At 41.9% G+C, this 23,316-nt stretch overlaps 1 protein-coding gene across 1 annotated transcript in view; it reads right to left on the reverse strand.

Moving 5' to 3' along the window:
• LOC115360930 (zinc finger protein AEBP2) overlaps positions 1-23,316 on the reverse strand; it is a 32,109-nt gene that overhangs the window by 5,229 nt on the left and 3,564 nt on the right. Inside the window, exons 5-6 of the mRNA XM_030054115.1 lie at positions 20,676-20,800; positions 8,222-8,289 (exon numbers count right to left, since the gene is read on the reverse strand). Of these exons, the coding sequence (XP_029909975.1) occupies positions 8,222-8,289; positions 20,676-20,800 (193 nt within the window). The remainder of the gene's footprint in view (positions 1-8,221; positions 8,290-20,675; positions 20,801-23,316) is intronic.

Consider the following 23,316-nt stretch of genomic DNA (forward strand, 5'->3'; position numbering starts at 1 on the left):
ATTAAAGAGGGACATTGGTGTTTGCGAGTGTGTATATGTGTTGTGCAGTGTTCACACTTCTGCATCCCAAATGACTGGATATGAAACTTGAAGCACAGCTACACTGCACCTTCAAATCACAATACTCTCGCAGGCTTTCACCACTTTGAAGGGTGTAAAATGAGAAGAAAGGTGGGGAGATGATGTCTTTGGCATCAGACAGACACACACACACGCACACGGACACGCACACACATGATGTACTGTACTGCACGGTCGCACCTTACTGTACCGGCAGTGGCGTGATCTCCCTGCAACAAAAGGGAGTGTGCGAGAGCTGGCGTGGCTAGCCGAGGTGCAGAGAGGAGAAACAAAGAGCTTAGCGAAATCGACTGCACCCCCCTCCCTCCTGCCGCCCCCCTCCATCTCCACCCCCAGCATTCCCCCCGTCACCATGTGCGTCATCACAGGAGCCCCCAGAGATAGACACACACACACACACACACACACACACACACACACACACAAAGGCGGCAGGCAGGCAGGCAAGCAGGCAGGCAGCCAGCCAAATCACTCACTCACACGCCTAGTCAGCCCATTCAGCGGGACGGTGTGCAGGTAGCATTTCACTCGCTCTACATTCAGCGGTGTATGTGTGTGCAGAACAAAGGAGGACAAAAGAGATAGAGAGGTAAGAAAGAGAAAGACAGACAGAGGGAGAGAGGAGGGAACAATGGGACAAGGAGAGAGGAAAGAAAAAAAAAACTGAATGACAGAAAGACAAAGTAGCTTGATAAAGTTAATAATTCAACAATTTGGGCCAGACCTGGGTTAACGGTAGATGCAAATACTTTCATGGCTTGTACAGTAAGTGCCAGATGGGCAGGGTTCAGTTCATTCAACGAATAGAAAAGTTTAGATAATCACAGTAGTGTACTTGAAATTTACCTAAATTGCAAATGTCCTGATGCGCTAAATCCAATCCATCTGGAAGTCATCAGGCTAACACACAGACGATGAATAATCTGATTTGTACATTACTGTAGAATCAGGTTCACTGCTGGGACTTGTGTGTGTGTGTATTTTGTGCTAGTAAACACACATTCGCACACACACAGCCATAGAGCAGGCTAACGACAATATGCATGTGTACACATACATTTATGCTTCCCATGCTCTTTTCATTTATTAAACAAAATAAAGACATTATAGTGTGCAGTAATAAAATTACAAAACACACATTTATGTGTTGCCACAGTAAAAACACATGCACACACAGAGAAAAAAAAGGTTGTTTTCTCAATAAGTTTCCTGTTGGATGGAAAGAGGGAAAAGAATATGAGTTGTAGAGAGCAGAAAAAAGTAAAATGGAAATAGTAAAACTTAAAAATGAAGTGAATGCCTGTGCTTGTGGAGGAGGACTCATACAGTATAGGGGATATGATGGCAAGAGACTGGCTAATGTCTGTTAAGAAATGACGGGTTGACTGCCGTTTTAACCAATAAAGAGGGCTACTTTGTGTTGTGCTGATGTTTGAGATGTGGAGAGATTAGGTAGAGTTTAAGGACAGCAGAATACGGCTCCGAATTGTTGCATAAATGACGGCGAAAGCTCTAACTGTAGTTCTTTCTAAAACTGTTTCATTCTATATTGTGCACTTGCAGTGTCTCTGTGCCCTTTAATGATGGGAAAAAACGAAAGGGGGGTTGAGAATGAGAGGCAGTGGGAAGACAAGAAACAGTCCCCTTCAAAGCACCATTTAAGTTTGGGTTAGTTTTGAATTAGTGTTCTTGTACAAGGCAAACCTCAAATCACAGAGGAGGACCTGGTGAGCATTAAACATGCAGTAAACGTGTGTGTGTGTGTGTGTGTGTGTGTGTATGCATAAGGAAGCGAAAACCCATCAGAGTGTGCTGTGGTGCTGATCAGTTGCTGATCAGTTGATGGATGGGGGTCGTATAGAACTACAGCTACCCTGGGGTTTTGCATGTCATACAAACACAGATACACGTTGCGTTCACGTACACCCACTCACCTACACGCACATGCACGCACGCACGCACGCACGCACGCACACACACACCTTCTCATTTTTTCAAAGACCAAATCAACCAAGAAAGCAGCACACAAAATGGGCTAACCATCATCCACATCTCCACCCAAACTCCACTCAGTCACACCAAGCCAAATAAAGACAAATGGATTTATTTTATTTTCCACAGGAGACTGTTATTTGGCTGGCTTCTTTATGAGGCAGAAATGTATATTGTGAGTGAGGCCTCTGTGGGGAAAGCTACTGGGGGTGCTTGCCAGAGTGGAGCCCGGTCTTCCAGCCTGGATTGATGGCTGGCTCAGGGCCTTAAAGCTCCCAGTGGTGGCAGGAGCAATAGGTTCATCACAGAATAGCATACTGTATATAAAACATACTTACTGTATTTATTTGGGCCTCAGCAAAAATGAGCACAGGAGAAGTCCAAAGTTCCTATAAACTATATCGTTTTGCAAAGCAGGAGAGGGCAGGCAGCAGTGGAGCTGGTACCTGCCCAACGTACAGCATCCTCAATAAAAACTCAATAAAAGGGGCAGGTGAAGAGAGCTGCTGCTGGGTGGGGTGGAATTAACCGAACAGCTCACCCTGAAAATGCCCAAAAATTTTGGCATTACCTTCTCACTCTCATGTCAGTTAAAACACTGGTTTCTGCCTGTCTGGTCTGCATGTAAATATAAACACACAGGAAGTTAACTGTGAAGTGCATATTATTCCAAGTTTATTCCAAGAGTTTCAAAAGAGGCAAAAAAATGGAGCAGTATAATCCAATTGTTTTTAAGACAAGCGGCAGCATTGTGGGTCCAAAGTCCAATATTCACCTCATAATCTCCTTAATTTTCTGCACTTTCTCCACGCTGTGCTTATAATTTTAGCATGCTTAAACAACCCAGTAGTTGCTACAGGTGTCCACTGACTCCAGTTCTTTGGTATTTTTGTAATTTGAATTTTTAATGTGGGCTGCATCCATCTATTCGCTGCATTGTTGTTTGCTTCCCTCTCCTGTGTCTACTTATTTCCATGCAATTGGAAGCAGACTATGGGTCATATCATATAAACAAAAGTGAAATATCCACTCCGGAGAGCTTGCATTTGACACGGTGTGACAATGTGTATCCTGTCATTGTATTTGCCCATTTTGTCCATGATCTGCAAAATAACCTTGCTATCAGATAAGATTTTATCTTCATGCAACTAGGCTACAGCACAGAGCAAAGCGCTAGGTGTACTGCCAGCTGCCTTTCAGCAGTGCAAGCCCATATGTGCCTTTGTTCCTGCTTGAATTTACTTTAAGATGTGTAAAGAACATTAAAAAAAAAAAAAATGAAACTATGTCAAAGGATAAACAAGGCATCTACAAGAGTTAAGACTTTTATAAAATATTTTTTTTGAAGGCTGATTTTTGGACAAATCTTTTTTTTTCCCCTATTTCCATATTATTGCAGGTAAGTTAAAGTAAGCATTATTTTTTTCTATATAATGGGGAGCGCCCTGCGATGGACTGGCGACCTGTCCAGGGTGTTTCACTGCCTTCGCCCTATGTGCGCTGGGATAGGCTCCAGCACCCCCCCGCGACCCTAGTGAGGATAAGCGGTTTAGAAGATGAATGAATGAATAATGGGGAGCAGATTTTACAGGTATGTATGACAGGTGAGTATAAAGTGAGTTGTGTTAATCATTTAAGTTAAACATTTTCCCAACAGGTTAATGTAAGAGAGAGACTTTGGTGTAAGAGAAATTGATTCATTTTGACAAAAAGAAATGAATGGACAAATTAGACAAAATGTTTGTATAAATAAGACCTTATAAATTAACATTTAAGGCATAAATTTTAATCCCTAAGAGTTCTAAAGCTGAATTTAAGACATTTAAAGACTTTTTAAAGAAATATTTGAAGAGGAATGCTGAACTAAAAAAATATATGTAATAAAAGTTATCAAAAAGAGAGCGTCAGCACATCCAAAACCTGGAAGCTAGATACAGCGCTGACATTTATTTTTGATTGGGGTACACACCGTGGAATGGTAACACTATTTGCTTGAGTTTGCAGGAGACCCAGTACAGTGTAGTAGAATTATGCCTTCTCCACCAAAAAAAATGCTCTGGTTCGGTTCAAGATTTTTGGAAAGAACTTGCCTGCATTTCCACCGTTTTTTGGAGTGAAACCACTGTATCATCGATGGCGGGAAGAGGAAGGCGGCTCTGTGCTATCAACTGCATTACAGAGCCCGACACGTCAATACTTGTTGGAATAATTAGCCTACAATTGAAGCCTGATAGGGTTCAGATTGAGAATAATAAACTCTAAATGGTTTATTCTGTTATGTTTTTGTGCGCGTGTAGACAAGTGTAAGTGAACCTCTGTTAGCCTAAGTGTTGCAAAAACATTTTTAACCACTATTTTTAACCAGGTAGGCATCTCCATCTTCCTTGAACAATAATACACACCCACTTCATTCCCACTTGAAAATTATTGTCTTACTCCAGCTGAAAATGAACTTTTCCAATCTATATGTGGTGGAAATGAAAAGAATGGTTCAATATTTGGAGCGCAAAGCAGCACAGAGCCAGTGATCATTTTACATATGGTAATTTTATGAAATTATTACAAAAGAAAGGCTAATCTTAATTCATTTTTGTCTTATTGAAAAGTAGTCATTTAACTAACTTGACAAAAATAATACACACTACATAAGTGTCCTAGCTCTACTCAGAATGTAAGAGGTTCTCATCCAGGAATAGCTCCCACCCCAATTCTTAATGGGCTGCTGCTGGGTTCATGTTCATGTTCAGAATGTGAATGGGTTGCTCCAGCATTAATAAACATGGTTTCCCACATTCACACTGATAATCAGAGTCAGTGACTGAGAAACACACACACACACACACACACACACAGTCCAGACACTTAATGCGAACCTTGATGGAACTATGCAGCAGCTCAGATTAAATGACCACTGGATTGCCTCTCAGACAACGGACGCGGTGGAGTCAAACATTAAAAAATTAACTTGGCCTGCCAAAACAAATTCATTGTCACACACTCTAAACATGCATACGCACTTGCAAAAAGAGAAGAAACATGAGGATCTCACACAAAAATCGGACCATTAGATGTTCACACATGCAGACGACATGCACTCTTTAACCGCCTGATCTGAACTGATCAGTTATCAGGGGATAACACAGCCACCCTCACACTTAAACCCATCAGCAGGCACTTCTCTTTCCCCACCCATTTATAGATTGGCAGTGTTTATTAATGACCAAAGCACTTGCTAGCTGCCAGGCAAATGTATGAGTCAGTGTTATCGCTGATTTCTCCTGAATGCACCGAGTTCAAAAAGGACTGTTCTCTCATTTTCAATCTTTCTCTCCCATTCTCTATCATTCACTCTCTGTGGTTCCACTCTGTCTCTTCCTCACATTTCTCTGTCTCCTACCCTCTTTCCCAACCATTTTGTTCCCATTCCGGTCTCTCACTCCCCTACCATTCTGCGTCTGCTCCATTCTTTCCCCTCATCCATTCTGCCCCGTCTCTCATCGAGTCTCTCTATCCATCTCCACCTCGGTCTCTCTGATTGGGATTAATCTGAGGAGTTTTTTCCTGGTCACTGCACTTCATCTCTAGTTCTCTTTCTCTGTGCACACGATTCAGCTCCCACGTGTGGGGTGAGGAGGAAATTGCAGAGGTGTAGCAGAGGGGGAGAAAGAGGAGAAGGAGAGGTGGGATGGAGGGATGAAGCAGCGGAAGACGAGGGGGGCGGGGGTGGGGGTTGGCTGCAGTATGTTCATCGGAAGCTGTCAGCTGGAATCTTCTTCATGTTGCATCATCCCCACTCTTTCACTCGGTGCTGTCTTTGCTCCCCCTTTCTCCATGTCCCCTGCCTCCCTCCTTTTCTCTTCCACCTCCTTCCTTCCCTCCTTGATCATGCCTCTTTCCTCTTTTTTTCTGCCCTTCTTTCCCCTCAGCCTCTTTCTCCACTCTCATTCTCTCTCTCTTTCTGCTCTCTGATCATCTTCAGAGAGGGTGCAGGCAATCCCTTTAATGGGAGTGTGGGAGTGTTGAAGTGTGGTGGGAGCTTCCCCTTGGCCAAAGCCCTGCTGAGAATCACACTATCTTCTGAAGCTCGCTGTGTGAGAGAGACCCATCTCATTAGCACAAAGCCAGTTCCGGCTGCCCTACTGCCCAACGGCTTAAACGAGCTGGGGCTCAGTGGTGCCAGGGTTCACCTACACTGGGCTGAGTTCAGCGAGGCTAAGCTGTGAACAGGGAGGTAACGAACACTACTAGATTTACAATGCAATTTGTCCATAACTTGCACAACGTTTCTCTAGGGGATCTGAAATTTGATTATTATTTAAATTGGGACTCAATGAGAAATTTTGTGAAGAGCCACAAAAACAGGCTTGTAACAAATTTTGAATCCTGGTCCATTGTTTTATAGAAACTTCAATGATCCAATTCTTACCTGAGCTAGACCAAGCCAAGCAGATGGTGTCAAACAAGTGCCAGACGCTCGACATGGCAAACCGCAACACCAGCCCAGCCCACTAGCTGAATGCTCCTTACTCCCTTTAAGGAGAGCCCCATTTCAAGCAGAGGAGCTAGGCAGTGGCATGGCTTTAATAAGGGCCGGGCTTCTACTTGCAACTGGGAACAATCCACCATTAATATTAGCTCAGCCAAAGGAGGAACACTGGGGAGATTTATAGCGAGAATGTGTCACAAAAGAAAGTTGGAGGTGATAGAGAGGAGAATTATAAAACCATAAAAGACAGACACACATACAATACACTGCTGATAAGCAAATGTCTATGCACACGTGTTGTGTGAAAAGGAAAATTCTGTATGAGAAACCAAGTTTTTACGTCACTAAAAGGTTACGCAGGAATAGACTATCTATTGCCACGATTCACGGTGCAGTGCAAAAGCAATTCCAAGTACAACTGGTTCCATCTGGGTGAGGTGTTTACTGAAGTAGGGCACACAAATGAGCACAAGCACAGACACAATTAGAGTTAAGACAGTGCAAATGGAAGGGCCGAACAATGTTCACAACAACCCAATTCCTGCAATTTACCCCATGAGATGCAACTTAAAGATGGACAAGTGAAGAGTAAATATCGCCCCAGTTAACGCTAGAAGTATTGCAGTGCAGAAAGCAGAGCACTCTGTTGAAGAGATGTTATGCCAGTGAGCAGAAAGACACTCGGTGACAACATAACAAATTAAATGAATTGGGCACCAGAAGCTAGATTTAATGGAGATAAAAAAGCACTGGTATGAGATGAGGAAGCCAGCCAAAACTAAGCTAGCCATAAATAAAACCTCTGTACGAGATACTGATTGTGGAAGAATCTCCCTGACTGAGATGTAGTTAAGTTGTCCTTTATTGATCCCCTGCCTTTAACCCATCCCAGCTATTATCAGCAGGGCAGCCGCAGTGCAGCGTTCAAGGACTAAAACCCGTTCTAAGCCAGTGTCTTGGTCAAGGGCACTAACAGGAGCATTAACTTCACATCTATGTTTTTTAGGTAACAGGTGTGGGTTGGATGGATATTTTGGAGGACATGGCTAAATGATTGGACAAACTCCACACACCTTATCATTGCTGTGATGGTTATTACACACAAATGTTTTGAACACAGTTTTTCATCAAGGTAATGCGGCTGAAACTGCAGTGCATAAGAAGTGTCAGCAAATTGAGAGGGGAGCATGCCATTTTTCCTTTTTGTAAATTTTGTTATTCATATGCATATTGAGTGCACTTTGTGCTGCTCTGACAGTGAAGCTTAAATGGTGCACTTTTTAGTTAAAATTTAAACACAATTGTAATTGTAATGAGATGTAGTCGAACTGGTGCATTTTATGTTCTGGAGACAAATATGCCACCTGGATCTTGGAGCCAGGTGTGGTCAGAACGATCCGGCATGCAAAACAAACATGTTTTTACTAGACTTTGAATACTGCAAGCTATCAACAGATGATAGAGAGTGACCAGCTTGTGATAAATAATGTCTGCTGTGAATATCGGTTATTACCTTCTTTTACTTTGTCACAGCCCTGGAACACCCAGAAATGCATAAGGAATTATGCCAAAATGCAACAAACAGCACCCCCATCCCAACCCTTGAAGCGCAAATCCCCTGTGTGCTGCAATTTGTAATAGCTTTACTCAAGCATTACTCACATGTCTTCAGGTGTCCAGTGTAGGAGGACCTTCACCTTGCCAGTGCCTTCTTTCCTCCTGGCCAGCACCTGCACAGAGAACACAGACGGAAAAGCATAAGCCATGCTATAAAAAAAACGTACACTGAATACATAAATCAAACAGACTATTTTTGTGTTCTCCACTATAGCTTGTCCCTGTTACACTGCTGTCATTTTGGTGTTACACAGGCTAAATACCTGTAATGAGCCCCACTTCAGAAGTAAAATTAGTGTCCTCTGTTAATTTGGTCACATTCCTATCATGCAGGGTAGCAGATACGGCCTACTGTGGCATGTGCTCAAACAGCCACATGTGCACTTCAACAGGTCAGGCATCATGGGACTAGTTTCGTGCTCTGGTGTATTTTGCTGTCACTGACACTTTCAGGAAATTAGCGGGTGCATTACGATGATGGAAGTGGATCACTAATGTGCTGAAGGCTCCCATCAGACGACTCATACTTGCGGCCTTATATCCGTCAAGTGTCAATCCCAGCTGAATGGGCTGAATGGGCCTCCATCACAATAGTTGTTGTAGAATACAATTGAATTCACAGATTATAATTCAATTTAAAAAAAAGAACATGCCAGTTTATGCATTTACAAGCAACTGCATTAATTTGTTTGGTCTGGTACCAGTCTCTCAAGTTTGGCCTCAAAGACATGCTACCATCCTGACCCCTCTCTCTCTCACTTTGACACCAAATGATACAGGGGCTTATCATTTCACTAACAACCAATGTGAGCATTCTTAGTAATGCATGCAAGGGCTCTGTGCAATTTCTATTTACAATGTGATCTATCCCTCCCTTGCAACATATAGTAAGAAAAAGGAATTCCAATCCAGATAAAGGCCAAATATCTCAAAAATTATCTAATCTCAATTGAGAGACACTCATCACATAGCTGACATTCCTGAGAGCCGGGAACATATACATCAGGCTAGAGAATCAGCAGCGATTGCTAGAAACAAGTCACAACTCTCTTTGCAGATCATGTCAGGGCTAGAGACCGTACTTTAGACAAGGTGGGTCTGATGGAGTGTAATGTGCAGAAAACAATGGTGTTTCTAGTATTTTCCTCATGCAAAGTGCAACTGACTTTTGTTGCCTGGATTAACTACTGTCTCAGAAGGATAAAGATTTGATCTGTCTGCAAAGCCCCCAAAGTCTAGTCCTTCCTACTTGTAAAAATACAGTAGAGACAATAACAGATTGGCTGGATAGCGGGCCCATTTTTCTGCATAACATTTGGTCTATCATGCTGTGTTGGTTTATAGTAAAACTGGTCTGGAATTTGCACAAATATTGTCAGTGGGGAAAAGACAAGCTAGAAAAAATAACCAGGATCGTCAAAAATAGCCACAGATACAACCTCTTGCGTCAATTGGCTCTTTTTTGTTAGGACTGTCTATTTTTAGGGTCGTGAATGAGCTCACACGTGAAGAACTTCTCTTACGCACAGGAATATCTGAAATGATTTTTGTGACTCTAGGGACTGGCGGAGGCATTGATGGAAACTGGTTTGAGGACAGGAGGGAGGAGGCTCCACTGAGAAAAGAGAAAGACAGAGACCTAGAACCTCTCCTCCTCCCCCCTCAGCTTTTCCTGCCTGCTCACTATATGCCAAACACACATTAAATTACATCCTCTATTGTGAACCTCAATCTCTTATTTATCTTGCTTGTGAGACAATTTTTCATGTTTCATCCTCACATTCGGGTTTTTCTTTTCTTGCCAGCAGGAGGAGGCTACTTATTTGCATACCATTATTCCCCTCTCTGCAATTTCTTTAGTGAATATCTGTAAACTCCTCTGGGGAATCAATCCGAGGCTCCACTGTCTTCTGAATCATTTATTCATATCACACAGGTAACCAGCACTTGTGACTCTGAGCAAATGCCATCAGTTTTCCTGGTAGTGACAGAATGCTATCCAGGTGAGAGATGTCCATGGTGGTAGAGATCTGCTCCTTCGTTAGGCATGAATGCAGAGAGGTACAGTGACACACAGACGTCAGGCACCATTGACTGACAGGGGTCATACATGGCAACTTGGGCTGGGCAACATACAGAAAGTATATCAATGTTGTTATACAAGACTAAATATGGTCTGGAATTTTAGATATTGTATTATTGTAAGTGTCATTGTTTCATGGTTTTGAAACCTGCATTTCAGCACTGGTTTGAAGCTCTTCCTTTATTTGCCTCTACTTACTTGGTCATCATATTAACATTAGTAATAGGAAGCCTTGACCACATAAAGTGCTGTAAAAAGAGGCTGGTCAAAAACACATTCTAACAAAATGCCTTTATTTATTCATTTATTTTAGTAGTAGTATGCTTTCAGTATATCTTATTCAATCCTTTTGCATAAAGGCTGTTATGTGACCGTGTAATGCATTACAGCACTGCCTCTGGCATGTGCAAGCCAAATTTGAAAATAAAAGTGATATATGACCTTGCATTCTGGATTTGACAATGCCGAACTGAAAAAAGTAAATAACAAAACAGAAGAAGGGCCTCACAAAAAGGGATGCCCCCTCAAAGACGGTCAAGCACATTAATTGGTGCCAAGATTGGGCAAACACAGAACAAATGGGCTACAGATTGATTGATTTGCTATATATATATATATATATATATATTTTTTTTTTTTTTTTTTTTTTTTTTTTTTTTTTTCACAAGTACATATTTTACAAGCCAGTTGCTGGTAAAATGATACAAGACAGCTAGAAGTACCTGGGGATTCACATGGGTCCCACAATATGGAGGTAAGAAAGAAAACAGAGTCCAAGTGCCTCCATTGAACAAGTCCTTAAGTGGAAATGGAAAGAACAAGAACCAAGTTGCCCTAATGGTCATCAGGTACCCAGCTGGTATGGTGAGCTGGACAAGAGTGGACACAGAAGCTGCTGATATCAAGACCAAGTTACTCCTCACATGCAATGGTGGATTCCACCAAAATCCATTGCTAAGACTGTACATCAGAAAAAGTGGCGGCAGGGCTGCAGAGACCAAAGCTAAGATCCAAAGCATGTTACAAGAACAACTGAGTCATGCATGACAACCATTACTTCTCATTACTCTGACAAATATAAACTGAAAATCTCCCTCCTGTAAACCCAAAGTTTAAAAGAATAACAGACCGCACAAAACACAGCTGAACATCTCACTAATGATGCACGGGGCTTGCGAAACACAATGCCGCCATGTTCTCAATATAATGCCAGTAATACTGTTTCAGCAAATGCTTTGTTGTGTGAGTCTATGCTTTGTTTCACCCGCATAATCCAGTTTCATATTAATGGCGGGTATAAGGCCGCAAGTATTTGTTGCCTGATGGGAGCCCTCAGCAGCAATGTAACTACTAATTCACCGAAACAGATAGTGACAGCAAAATCACAACACAAACTAGTCCCATGTTGCCAGACCTGCTGAATCCCATATATGGCTGTTTGAGAGCATGCACATGCAGTGGTGGGCCATACCTGCTACCTGATAGGAATGTGACCAAATCAATGGAGGCCAGAATGTTGGAGCTAACTGATAACAACTGATGACAACTGGCAGACCATGGTGGACATGCTACTTGTGCTGCACAAACCTAAACATGTCACTACTTTGTGCAGCAAGACCAGCATCTGCAAAATCCATGATTTATCTACTATCAACATGCATTTTCCTAAATAGGCACGTAGAAATGAAAGATGGATAATCTGTCAAAGTGACAGAGTTGGTGAGTGCAGTGACAGAGTCACTTCACAGATGGATAGCCCCAGCTGATTTTGGTTATATTTTATATTCTAATCCATTGTTACATTTGTCAAATATATCAGGGACATAGCCCACAGCATGCAGTCCTATGTCATCCAGTCCATACATTTTCATACACTGCCATGGGAAATACGTTATTAATTCATGAGACATTTCAAACTGAAAAGAAAAAAAAAAAAAAGATCCCTACAAATACTCAACTATCAAAATCTGACACGCCCATTTCAGACAGCAGCAGATAGGGAAGCTGAATGAGGAGCAAGTAGAGGAAGTGCCATGGAAAGTCCCTCCATGACACGTGCCACCAGCAGATAGTGGCTGGCCTCGGGAAACCCTACCAGTGGTTGCAAAAAGTTGGACGAGAGCAGGATCTCTGCATCAGGTCAGCAGAGGCAGAGGTCAACGACAGGCGGTCTAGCACAAAAAAGCAGGGTGTCACTTGCAAGCAGGAACAGCATACACTGAGCGGCACAACCAGCTTGCGGGGATCACAGACAGGAACATCTGGCCTTGACTCTTTTATGTCCAGAAGAGAAACAGCACAAAGGGTGGTTGAGGATGACAGAGCAAAGCCTGTGAGAGTCCAGGTCCAGACAGATAAAAAGGTACTGGCCAACCAACAGGAAATTGTGTAATGGACAAGCAACAGAAAACAGCAGTGATGATAGCTGTAGAAATTCCCAGTGACAGCAAGATCAGGAAGGGAGAATATGAGAAGCTGGAGAACTACCAGGGACTGCAACTGGAGAGGATATGCAAAGTAAAGGCAAAAGCAGTCCCAGTGGTGACAGGAGATTCAGGGCTGTGACCCCCAAGCTGGGAGGATGGCTCCAACATCTTCCAGGAACAACAATTGAGATCTCAATCCAGGAGAGAGCAGAGCTTGGAACAGCTAAGATACTGCACACAGCCCTCAAACTCACAGGTCTCTGATAGGGGACAGGAGATTGAGTGTGTGTCCACTTTAACATACACACAGTGGGCCAACATACATACATGGAGCTCATTCGGACAAACCTGTTTATGGGTACACCCTGACCCTTGTCTGACTAAATTGTGGCATATATTAACTGGTTTTATTTGGTTGCTACAGCAGCTGTGCAGTTGTAATACTAACTTGTCCAGTAGACAATCAGGCCTGTTAGAAAAATTCTGAATGAACCTGTCTGGAGGAAACAGACATTATGAGATATGCTTGTATTTTCTAGAAAGTTAGTATTAGAAACCTGTCAGGAAGATAAAGATAGGGGATATTACTTGCTGTTGGTAGGACATTGTTTGCTTTTGGTAGACTGTTATCCATCCAGTTGTCTGGCAGCAAGTTTACAAGGTAACTCATTGGGATAATATAAAAATGTATTAAGCAACAGCTTGATCAGCTTGTTCCGGGAAACCAACAAATATGTAAGAGAACCAAGTCTTTTGTCACCAATACAAAAGGGGATTTGTCAAAGAAAAACAGGTGTGTGAGATTTATGTTTTGACAGGCTGCTAGTTCTACAGTGGTTTAGCAGAGTTTTAACTGCTGCAAACCAGCTTGTTTGTCTGCAGTTTGAGCAACTTTCTGGAACAAATACTTGGTCAGGATATATGAAATTGGCTGTTGCTGCTGAGCTGGTGCCTTTGTACTTGTCTCGAAGAAGGTTTGCAAATACCAACCATTACCTTACAACATGTTTATGCATTCCTCTAGGCTGCAGGGAAAGAGGGGAAAGAAACAGCCATAATGGCTTGAGCAATGAAATTGAAAAATTGATTTCAGCACCACTGATACAGAATTAAGAAGTTATTTAGTTGCATCTATAGAGATACCTTTTGCTGATATCAAATCTAAATCCTAGTCATGAACTTTGACCTATAAAACACAAAGATGAGTGACTGCAGGGTGACTTTGTACAAAAGATTAGTGGACACTTGTGCTGCTGTTTCTCTGGCAGTGTAACAGACACAGGATGGAGAGATAGAGCAGACACTGTGCTGCAGACAGCCACAATCAAAATATACATCTCTTGCCTTATACTGTTTGTGGAAAATTAACTAACAATTATCATTCCAGAGGAGAAGTCCCCCATTTTCACATTTCAGAAGCAACCTTCAAAAAAGATTTAAAAGTTCCCTCCCAGAGTTTCCTGACTCTAAGTCCCAGTGCAGCTGATAAATTCACACTGTATGTCACATTATTCTCTTATCTGCCTCCTCTGTATTTTGATCATGCTGTGATGAGTGTTTGATTTGGGTAGAAGCCTTTCAGAGGCCTGCAGTGGACTAGCGCCTGTCTCCCGAGAGGCCTTGCACAAGGGCTTGGTGCTCTACTGTAGCAGTGCACAGCCCCATTCACACAAAGGGATGGAAAAAGAGGTGAATTATTCCCAGTCCAATCTAACAACAGTGTGCCGTGCTGCAACACTGAGGTTAATTCCGCACTGGTGGCTATGGGCCCCGCCATCTCTGTCCCAAGCCCTGCAGCTGAGACTGAGTACACCAGCAGCTGCTTTATTGCCCTTTTAATTAAAGATGCATGGGAGTTAACCTGTGGCCTTGGGCTCCTCACAGCGTCAGGTTAATGTTCATTAGTCCAGGCCACACTTAAAGGGGCCGCAACCATGTACGAAAAGACAGTTGGTTGAGACGGTGACCTGTTTTTAAGAAGCATGAAATTAGTTATGTGTGAGCTAAATGGTTTGATCACGTCAGGTCTGTGTCTTAGGGACACAAAGCACTGACAAACTGATAAACACAATTTAATCTTCTGTAGACACGGACTCAAGAGTGAGAGGGTAAGCTAGACGGGAGGGGGGGCAGAACAAAAGAGAGAGAGGAAAAAAGGAGTAGAGTAGGGAGTGAAGACTGGATATTAGTGTGGCTCTAAAACAAGGCAGTGAAAAATGCAGGGCCAGAATCAGGGGAGGACAGGCCTGCTAAATCTGGGTGCCTGTCTAGAGTCACGGGGTCAAGCTGTGGATGACGCAGATTAGTGCAATAACAAAAATATCCCATCGTAAACATGGCTCAGGAGCTCCAGCGTGTCAGCAGGCCCACAAGCCAAACTCCACAGGATCCACACGGCCCTGCTCCTTTTCCCCAGGGTTGGGAGGGTCTAGCGGGGCCTGGGGTCTGACGCAGCACCCCTGTTCTTCTCAACCACAGTCCTCCAAGGGTCACAGAGAAGAAGAATGGATCCTCAACCGCCAAGATCTCCTTCCGATTCCACGACCATGACCTTCGCTTCACCCTTTTTCCTTGTTCTCTCTAAGTCTCTATCTTTCACTCTCCCTCCCCTGGCTCCTTTTCCCTCCTTCTCAGTCTGTGTCCAAATATGCGGTTACCTCTCTTAACCTCTTCCCAAGCTTTATCTTCATGATTTTTCTCTTTCTTTTTTTCCTGAGCACCTCTTTTAAAATTCTTGGCCGGTGGTAAGCAGTTGAGGTTTCCAGGACCAGAGCAGAGCAGAAGAAAGACAGACTGAGCTGAGAGTGGAGCAGCGATAGCACTGATGTTAACACCCTCATCACTTTTTTTTGCATGCTTTAGCCCATTTGCAACAATTCACCTATATTTTACATGACTACTTCACATTCCAAGCATAGCCTACCATATGTTTTTAGATCTCTGAAAGTGTTTTTCCTACCTTCCAGGCAGACATTTGTTTCCATTTATTTCAGTAAAGGAAGGAAAATCCACTTGTGGAGACTTAAAACTTGCTTGAGATAGATAATGCATCACAGTCAACTTCCTGCCTGAACTTGTTTTTGTCAAAGCTACTTTATCACCAAAGTAATTTAGTATAATGCCCCATATTGATTTGAAAGTCTACACATGCTCTATTGTGTTCACATACTAGTGTGGCGCTCCAACATCCAGCACATCAAAGTCAGCTGTTCAACAACATTGCATTTAGGGGCTACTAGAATTGGAAAATAAACCCCGAAGATAATCACTAAGGAAGATATCACAAAAAGACTAGCAGTGATGTTGAAGGGTTTTCAATGTAGTGAGTCCCTGGGACCCACAGGTGGTCCTTTAAATGGGTCCAAGGGGAAATTAAGTGGGTCCACAATAAAAATGGTCTTTTTTGAAAAATGTAGTGTTAAACTAAAAAAAAAAAAATGCTGAAAATTAAAGAAATAAAATCCCAAATCAGATTTTTTTTTCTTTACAAAACAATGTCACATCATCATGACATAGCCTAGAAGTTTACAAAATTCAAATACACAAAACAGACACCAAGGTTTGTTGTCTGTCTGTTGTTATGTTGTGTGAGAAACCTACACAACAGAATGTGAATATCTGTCAGAACAGTGTCTGAATAAAAGACTGTTATGAACTCCATCTATGACTCCCACACCTAGGCACAGATGTCAACTTGAGCAGCAGAATATTTAAAGTTAGATTTATCCCCTGAATGTCTGAAAAACTGTGTCAATTGGATTAATATTCAAATCTAAAACAAAGTTTGAGAAACTGTCGGTAGTAATGCAAAGTGTGCATGCAGATTAGTAAATTGAGCATGTAAAGCAAAAACACCAGTACCGTCCTCTCACGATAGGAATTACGTGATATTAGCAGTGAGGTTGATTAAAAGCGAATTCCTTTCTACGTGCAAAACTTCCACATGTTCATCAACCTCTACTTACCGATATACATTTCCCATGCATTACATAGATTTTTTCAATACTTTTCCATGCTCATAAGTATCTACAAACTCAAAAGCATTACATATTACATATTACATAGTTATTTTTTAGCCAACCGGGAGGCTGAGATTGCTAGGGCTGGCTAGCCTGTCTGCCCAACTAGGGGGACTATAGTCAAAAACCGAACAAAACATGAAACACATAAGACATTAGGATACACAGACACATTGTTTTAAGCCTTTACACCTAACAATTTGATCTCTATTGCATATTTTTCAGTACAGTCGAGCGACCCTACCTGTAAGTAAACAAATATGTGTGTGCAAGTGTGGATTTCTTCATTCATCCACTCACTAATTGTCTCTGCTAGATTTTGCAGCAGTGGACTGCCACAGCAGAAAGGCACATCCTTTCTATATGTTCTGCATGCAGTCAAAACCACCACCACTAAATGGCACTGTCATTGCAAACTTACAGACTGACAGATTTCAACAAGCTATAGATTGCTGCCTATTGCACAGAGGTGCCCATTACTACAGATTCACTGAAGACTTAACTGCCTGAGGGGTGAGCCACTATAAGAAAATGATGGGACACTGTGGTGAGAAACAAGCGAGTGGGAGTGTGTGTGTTTATGTGTGTATGTCAAAAAGAGAGACGAGTTATGCAGCAGATGATGACCTTTAGTTTTTTTCTGCTTTTAAAGGAAAAAATAACACTGTCCCACAATTTTAAGCTTCTTCAACAGGAGACACAGTGCCCCCTGGTGGAACTGCACAAGAATAGCAGACATTCAGAAATGTGCCGTTCACCCTCTGCATGCAAAATGCCATAATAATTAAACTCCCTAAACGTTGAAAATACATTCACCAGCTCGGCTTTGAAGACTCTGTCAGAGGGAGAGCTGCAGAAGATTTTACTGCAAAAAAAGAAAGAAAAATATCTCTTTCTGTATGAGCTCTGTGCTCTGCGTAGCACACTGGCTTTCAAATAGAGCAAATGCACTTTAGAGTTAATTAATAATGCATCGCACGCTAGGCTCAGAATGAACCGAGTAACATACACAAAAACAAACCAATTGTCTTTTCTGTGAGGCTTGATTCACAGAAAAACACGGGAGCCTCGGGGCGATTCACAAGGTTCACTTCAAGTGCACTGAAAGAATCTGCAGTGATTGGAGGACAGTTTTCAAAAAGTGATTCTCTATCGCCCCCTGCTGTCTGAAAAGATCATTTCAAAAAGGTTCATATCAAGGTCTGTCAAAGAGAACAACTATCAGGGGCATTAAAGACTTCAAAGGCAATTATTTATGTGATGAGAACTTGGACAGAACAATAAATTAATAGTGACTGTTATTTCCTGCATGTTTCTGTATGTTAATTATGTTTTTCCAGCAGTTTGCGTGGTGTTCTGAGTGCTAAGTGTGTTGTGTGTTCTATCACTAGCAGTGTTTCAGGGAAAAAAGGAATTTCCCACTGTGGCATCAGTTCAAAATTACTACCACTACTACTACATTGCTATAACCTATAAATCATGAACTCTCAACCTTTGATAGGTCAAGTTTGAGAAGGAAGAAGGTAAATATTTCTCAATCAAGAAAGTGGACAATCCTGGACAGTTATTAGCTTTATCCTTATATATTCTTGATTTTCACTGGAGTTGTCTAATATACAGAGACAAATACAATAAAAGTGAGTAATGTAAACTTTGGACAACCTTGATTTCTCATTGAAAGTATTAATTTCAACAATATCATCTTAATCACAGATTCATGCAAGATGAAGTCCAACAGGGGGTGTGGGGAGATTACTGTCAAGTGCAATTATTTGAAAAAAAAAAAAAAAAAAAAAAAATAGCCTATAGATCATTTGCTATATTTAATTCTACTTAATTCTCCACCTTATTTTACTTTTATTCAAACTATTTTAACCTGCTCACCTTGCTTTTCCCTTCAGTTCTCCCTCCCCCACACACAAACACACACCTACACTTTTCAGCTTCTCATAGCACACACACCAGCTGGCCCCAGCCCTCCTCTTTCTGTCTCTCTCCTTGTGTGTATCTGCTAAGCTGACTTTCTTTCGCCAGCAGTGTGTTTTATAAACTCGCCCAAAAAACACAAGTCGCGTCTCGGATTTTTTCACCAGCAACTCACCTGAGAAGTGAGGTAGTAGTGAATAGTGAGGCGTAAGATGCCATCAAGATACCGAATTTTGATACCCAGCCCTACTAATAACATGTTTGAGAGAACTCTATTGTGAAGTTCGCGGATGACACCACCATCATCGGCCGGATTTCCAACAATGATGAGTTCTCATATCGGGAGGAAATCAACCATCTTGCAGAATGGTGCACAGAAAACAACCTACTGCTCAACGTCAGCAAAACCAAAGAGCTGATAGTTGATTTTAGAAAAAAAGAGGCAAAGACACACAACCCTGTCTACATTAATGGAGCTGAGGTGGAGCAAGTGAGCAGTTTTAAGTTCCTGGGAATCAACATAACAGAGAACCTAACATGGACTTCACATATCTCTGCCCTGGTTAAAAAAGCCCAGAAACGGCTGTATTTCTTAAGGAAACTTAAGAAAGCAAAATTCCCACGCCAAGTTCTTGTCAGCTTCTACAAAGGAGCGATTGAAAGCATCCTGACTGGAAACATCACAAACTGGCATGGGATGTGCACGGCCCAGGACAGGAAGACTCTGCAACGAGTGATTAAAACTGCCCAAAACATCATTGGCACCCATCTACCAAGCATCAGTGATATCGGGGAGGTGAGGTGCCTGCGCAGAGCCAAAAGGATCCTAAAAGACAACAGCCACCCCAGCCACAGCCTGTTCACCCTGCTGCCATCAGGCAAAAGATACAGAAGTATTCGCTGCCGTACCACCAGACTACAGAGCAGCTTCTTCCCTCAGGCTGTGAGACTACTAAATGCACCATCTGCACTCCTCCATGTTTAATAATTTTATTTTCTATACAATCAATTAATCAATCAAGAGGGAACCACAATTTAATTTCATTATTCAACCTGTTGTATAATGACAAATAAACTTCCTTGTATCCTTGTATCCTTGTATGTTTAAGACAGTGCATGTCTGTGTCTCAGCAAATGAAAGTGATGGTTACATGGTGACTGACAGAGAACACAAACTGATGTCAAACTGTGGCGCTAATAGGAAACCTTTAAGAAGTCGAATTATACTTGGGCGGCCGCTAATCTACCTGAGCCGCCCAAGTAAAACATATGAGATAAACACTGGGTTGATCACAGACTGGATTTGATCTGAACAACAGATCATGAGAACGGTAGCCATTTTTCTTTGACACCGGAGGTACCGTAGCTACCAGATGTATTTATTTAGAATTAATATTTATTTAGATTTAGCCTTCAGTGGGCGATAACACTTTCTTCTGGAAATTGTGGGGGCAGTATACATACAATTTACGCTTATTCAAGATGACTCCACACACAGCTGGAGAGGAAACACTTCCTTCCTCCTTTTAACTTAGTGAAGCATGTTGCAGACAGGCATGTCATGTTAAATAGTTATTTCTTTTTCTAATTATGTATAAACCTATTTATTATTTCCCTATTTTTCTCATGTCTCTGCTGGATACTGCAATTGAAAATCTGTAATGCAATCTAAAAAGTTGTTATTTAAGCACAGTTGACTTATTATTAGTTTTAAATACTTCAAGGTGTAAATACTTGAATGCTCCACATATTTTAATAAAGGAGTGTATGCTGAAGTAAATGGGATTACTTGTTTTTTTGTTTTTTTTACCGTGCTATTGAAACAGGCATCAAGAATTGTGGAAATTCAGTGGTATTGGTATGGACTACTGAATTTCTGCTATCGTGACAACCCTAATGTCAACGGTTGCTTTACCAAATGCTGTTCCTCTTTAACACCCATCTCACAAATTTTCGCCCACTAATGGTGAGCTCCAAAACCATTACAACCTGAGGTGAGAGGGAAATACTTGTTCAAAAACGAGTGAAACTGCCGACAGACTCACCGTGCTGTGGAAGACCACGCTGTGGCCGTTGCCCACGCTCTCGATGTGGGTGGCCAGGTTGAGGCAGATGGCCCTGTGGCGGATGGCGTCCATGGTCTGAGCGTCGAAGAAGTCATGAGGCCTCGCTGGAGGGAGAAGACAGACTGGGATCAGGGCAGAGACCCACAAACACAACATCATGCTTCCCGCTGTGGCCCTCATGCAAAATTCCATTATGTTTTTCCATGACAGTCCACAACTAAGCCAAAGTGCTGTCCTGACCTAAAAAATGTTATTCCTTTGAGGTTTGTTAATATTTCAGCTCAGAAAACTCCTTAGCGGTTCTGAAGTAAGGTTCAAGCACTATGGGTTTTTGACAGCCCAATATGGAGGAAAGTCTAGATGGTCCCTACAAAATAAGTAAATAATTAAATAGAAATAAGTGAGTAAAAATTTGTTTAAGTACTGAGGTAAAGACAGCTTCCCATCATGACGAAGGTGACCACCAGGATGCAGGATAACCAGTGTTTGTCCATGTTAAAGTAGATTTCAAATCTGAGAATTAGAGTTCTTTATTGAGATAACGTGTCTGTGGTTTATTTTATGAGGACCGGATTCTCCACAAGCCAAAACCTTACGGGTAAAGGTGCTCTATTTTCCACGGATTACAATGCTTTCCATAACGGCAGTTTTGAGTTGTTTTGATGGAATTGTGAAATTCTGTAAAGTTCATCTATGAACACTGCATTTTTCCACATTCACACTGGACAATGAGTGAGCATTAATTTACAGTGGCAGCATATGGTACCAATTACAGACAGATAGTTTCATGCTGTATATACTTCATTTTTTTCTGTTTAAATGAAAAACCCCACAATAGTTTTATCTGTATAGGTCTAAGGATGGCCTTTAGTGTTTTTTCTGTTCATAGTATGTGGGTATAATTAGCAGGGTTTACTCTGAGGTAATTTTAGTTTTAGTTTGAGTGATCTCTTGAAATAATTTTCTGTTTTAGTAAGATTTTAGTCATTAATTTTGCATTAGTCTTATTCAGGTTTTCATAAGAAGCAGTGACTAATAAATGCTTCGACCCCTAATAATTTTGATCATGACTTTCAAATTAAAACTATCAAAGGAAAGCGAAACTTCTGCCCCTTAATGGCTGCATCAATTGAAAGAACACACAACTCATATAACAACCTGCTGATATCCTGAACTGTATGGACCCTAAAAAACAACTTAATAATAGGTTCCCGTCACAGCTGCAAGAATGACTTCATTTGGGGTGACGACTTGCCATGGAGTGGTGGTGGGTTGGAGTCAATTGGGAATGGGTCACAAATTCCCAGACCAGTGATCTGTGGTCTGGGAATCTGAGGCCGAGTCTGTGTCGACATGAAAAAGATTTATGTCCGTGCAGTTGTTGAGCATTCTGACACGCAATGTAGCCAAAAGCAAGGGTCCCATCATGCACAACTGCCTGGATTACTTAGCCTATACAATGACACTGCAAGCAAACTTCAATACCTAGAATCCCCTGTGAACTTAGTGAACTAATTAAACTACTAGCCACTGACTACTAGGAATTTCATACCTATCCAGCAAAACAGGGGGCTCTGGGGTTTACTCTCACTTGAATCCCAAATTGTTGTAAGGCATAAACACAGAAACACAAAAAAACAGGCACACATACACACACACGAGAACATCTTAACAAAAACAATGATGATGCACCAGCTAATTAAGATATAGAGTAAAAGCTTGTGTGTGTAAAGGTATGAGAGAGCTCTGCCACAACAGAGAGTGATAAAGCTGCATCTGTAAAGGGAGGAATGAAAATAAACTACCAAGACGTTACACTGATGTCAGTGTAGCCTTGAAATTACACCTATGGTTTGATAAATCTCCCCCAACCTATAGAGGAACATGTAAATCTTCGACTAACATCATGAAATTAATAAAAATGGGAATTATTTGTTTTCTGACAACGGCACTTAACTGTAAAAGCATACTCGCCAGTAACATAAGAGGTGTAGATGTAGATTTGCTCTTTTGCACTCAAAGGTTTACACATCAGTTACCACTTCATGGGCATTTCCTGGAAGCCTCTTCTAATGCCATACCAAACCAAATGAGAGGAATACAAACAAAAAAAACAAAACAAAAAAAACAAAAACAAAGATGAGCTAGTGTCCGTGACAGGCAAAATCACTGGAGGCTGAGCTTGCCACCAGGTTACAGACTGGCTACCTGAACAATGACACCCCAACTGGGAGAGAAAGCTCCAGCGGTAAGTTCACAGTTGTTCTGTGAAATGCCAAAACACCCCCTCCAGATTGCCCTGGGGAAATTCTGCCAGACCGGCTTTTCATGAGGCAGATACATCTGTTCTTGTGTGTGTCTGCGTGTGTGCGTGTGTGCGCATTTTTGCTCAAGCTCCAGCTTCTCCACCAAAGAGGGATGTGGGAGGTCAGCAGCTGAAATCATCTCTTTAGACACACTACACATAGCCTCCACTCACAAGAGCAGTGAAAAGCGTCACACAGCAAAACACCATTTAGAGAGGCGTTACAATTGATCCAACACTACCCGAAAATCATGTTGTAATCCTCCACAAAAAAAGAAGTCACAAAGAAAGACACCGACAAACTGGGTAGACAGA

This window comes from Myripristis murdjan, chromosome 6 (genome assembly GCF_902150065.1).
Source record: "Myripristis murdjan chromosome 6, fMyrMur1.1, whole genome shotgun sequence".
In the NCBI taxonomy this organism is placed as follows: domain Eukaryota; kingdom Metazoa; phylum Chordata; class Actinopteri; order Holocentriformes; family Holocentridae; genus Myripristis; species Myripristis murdjan.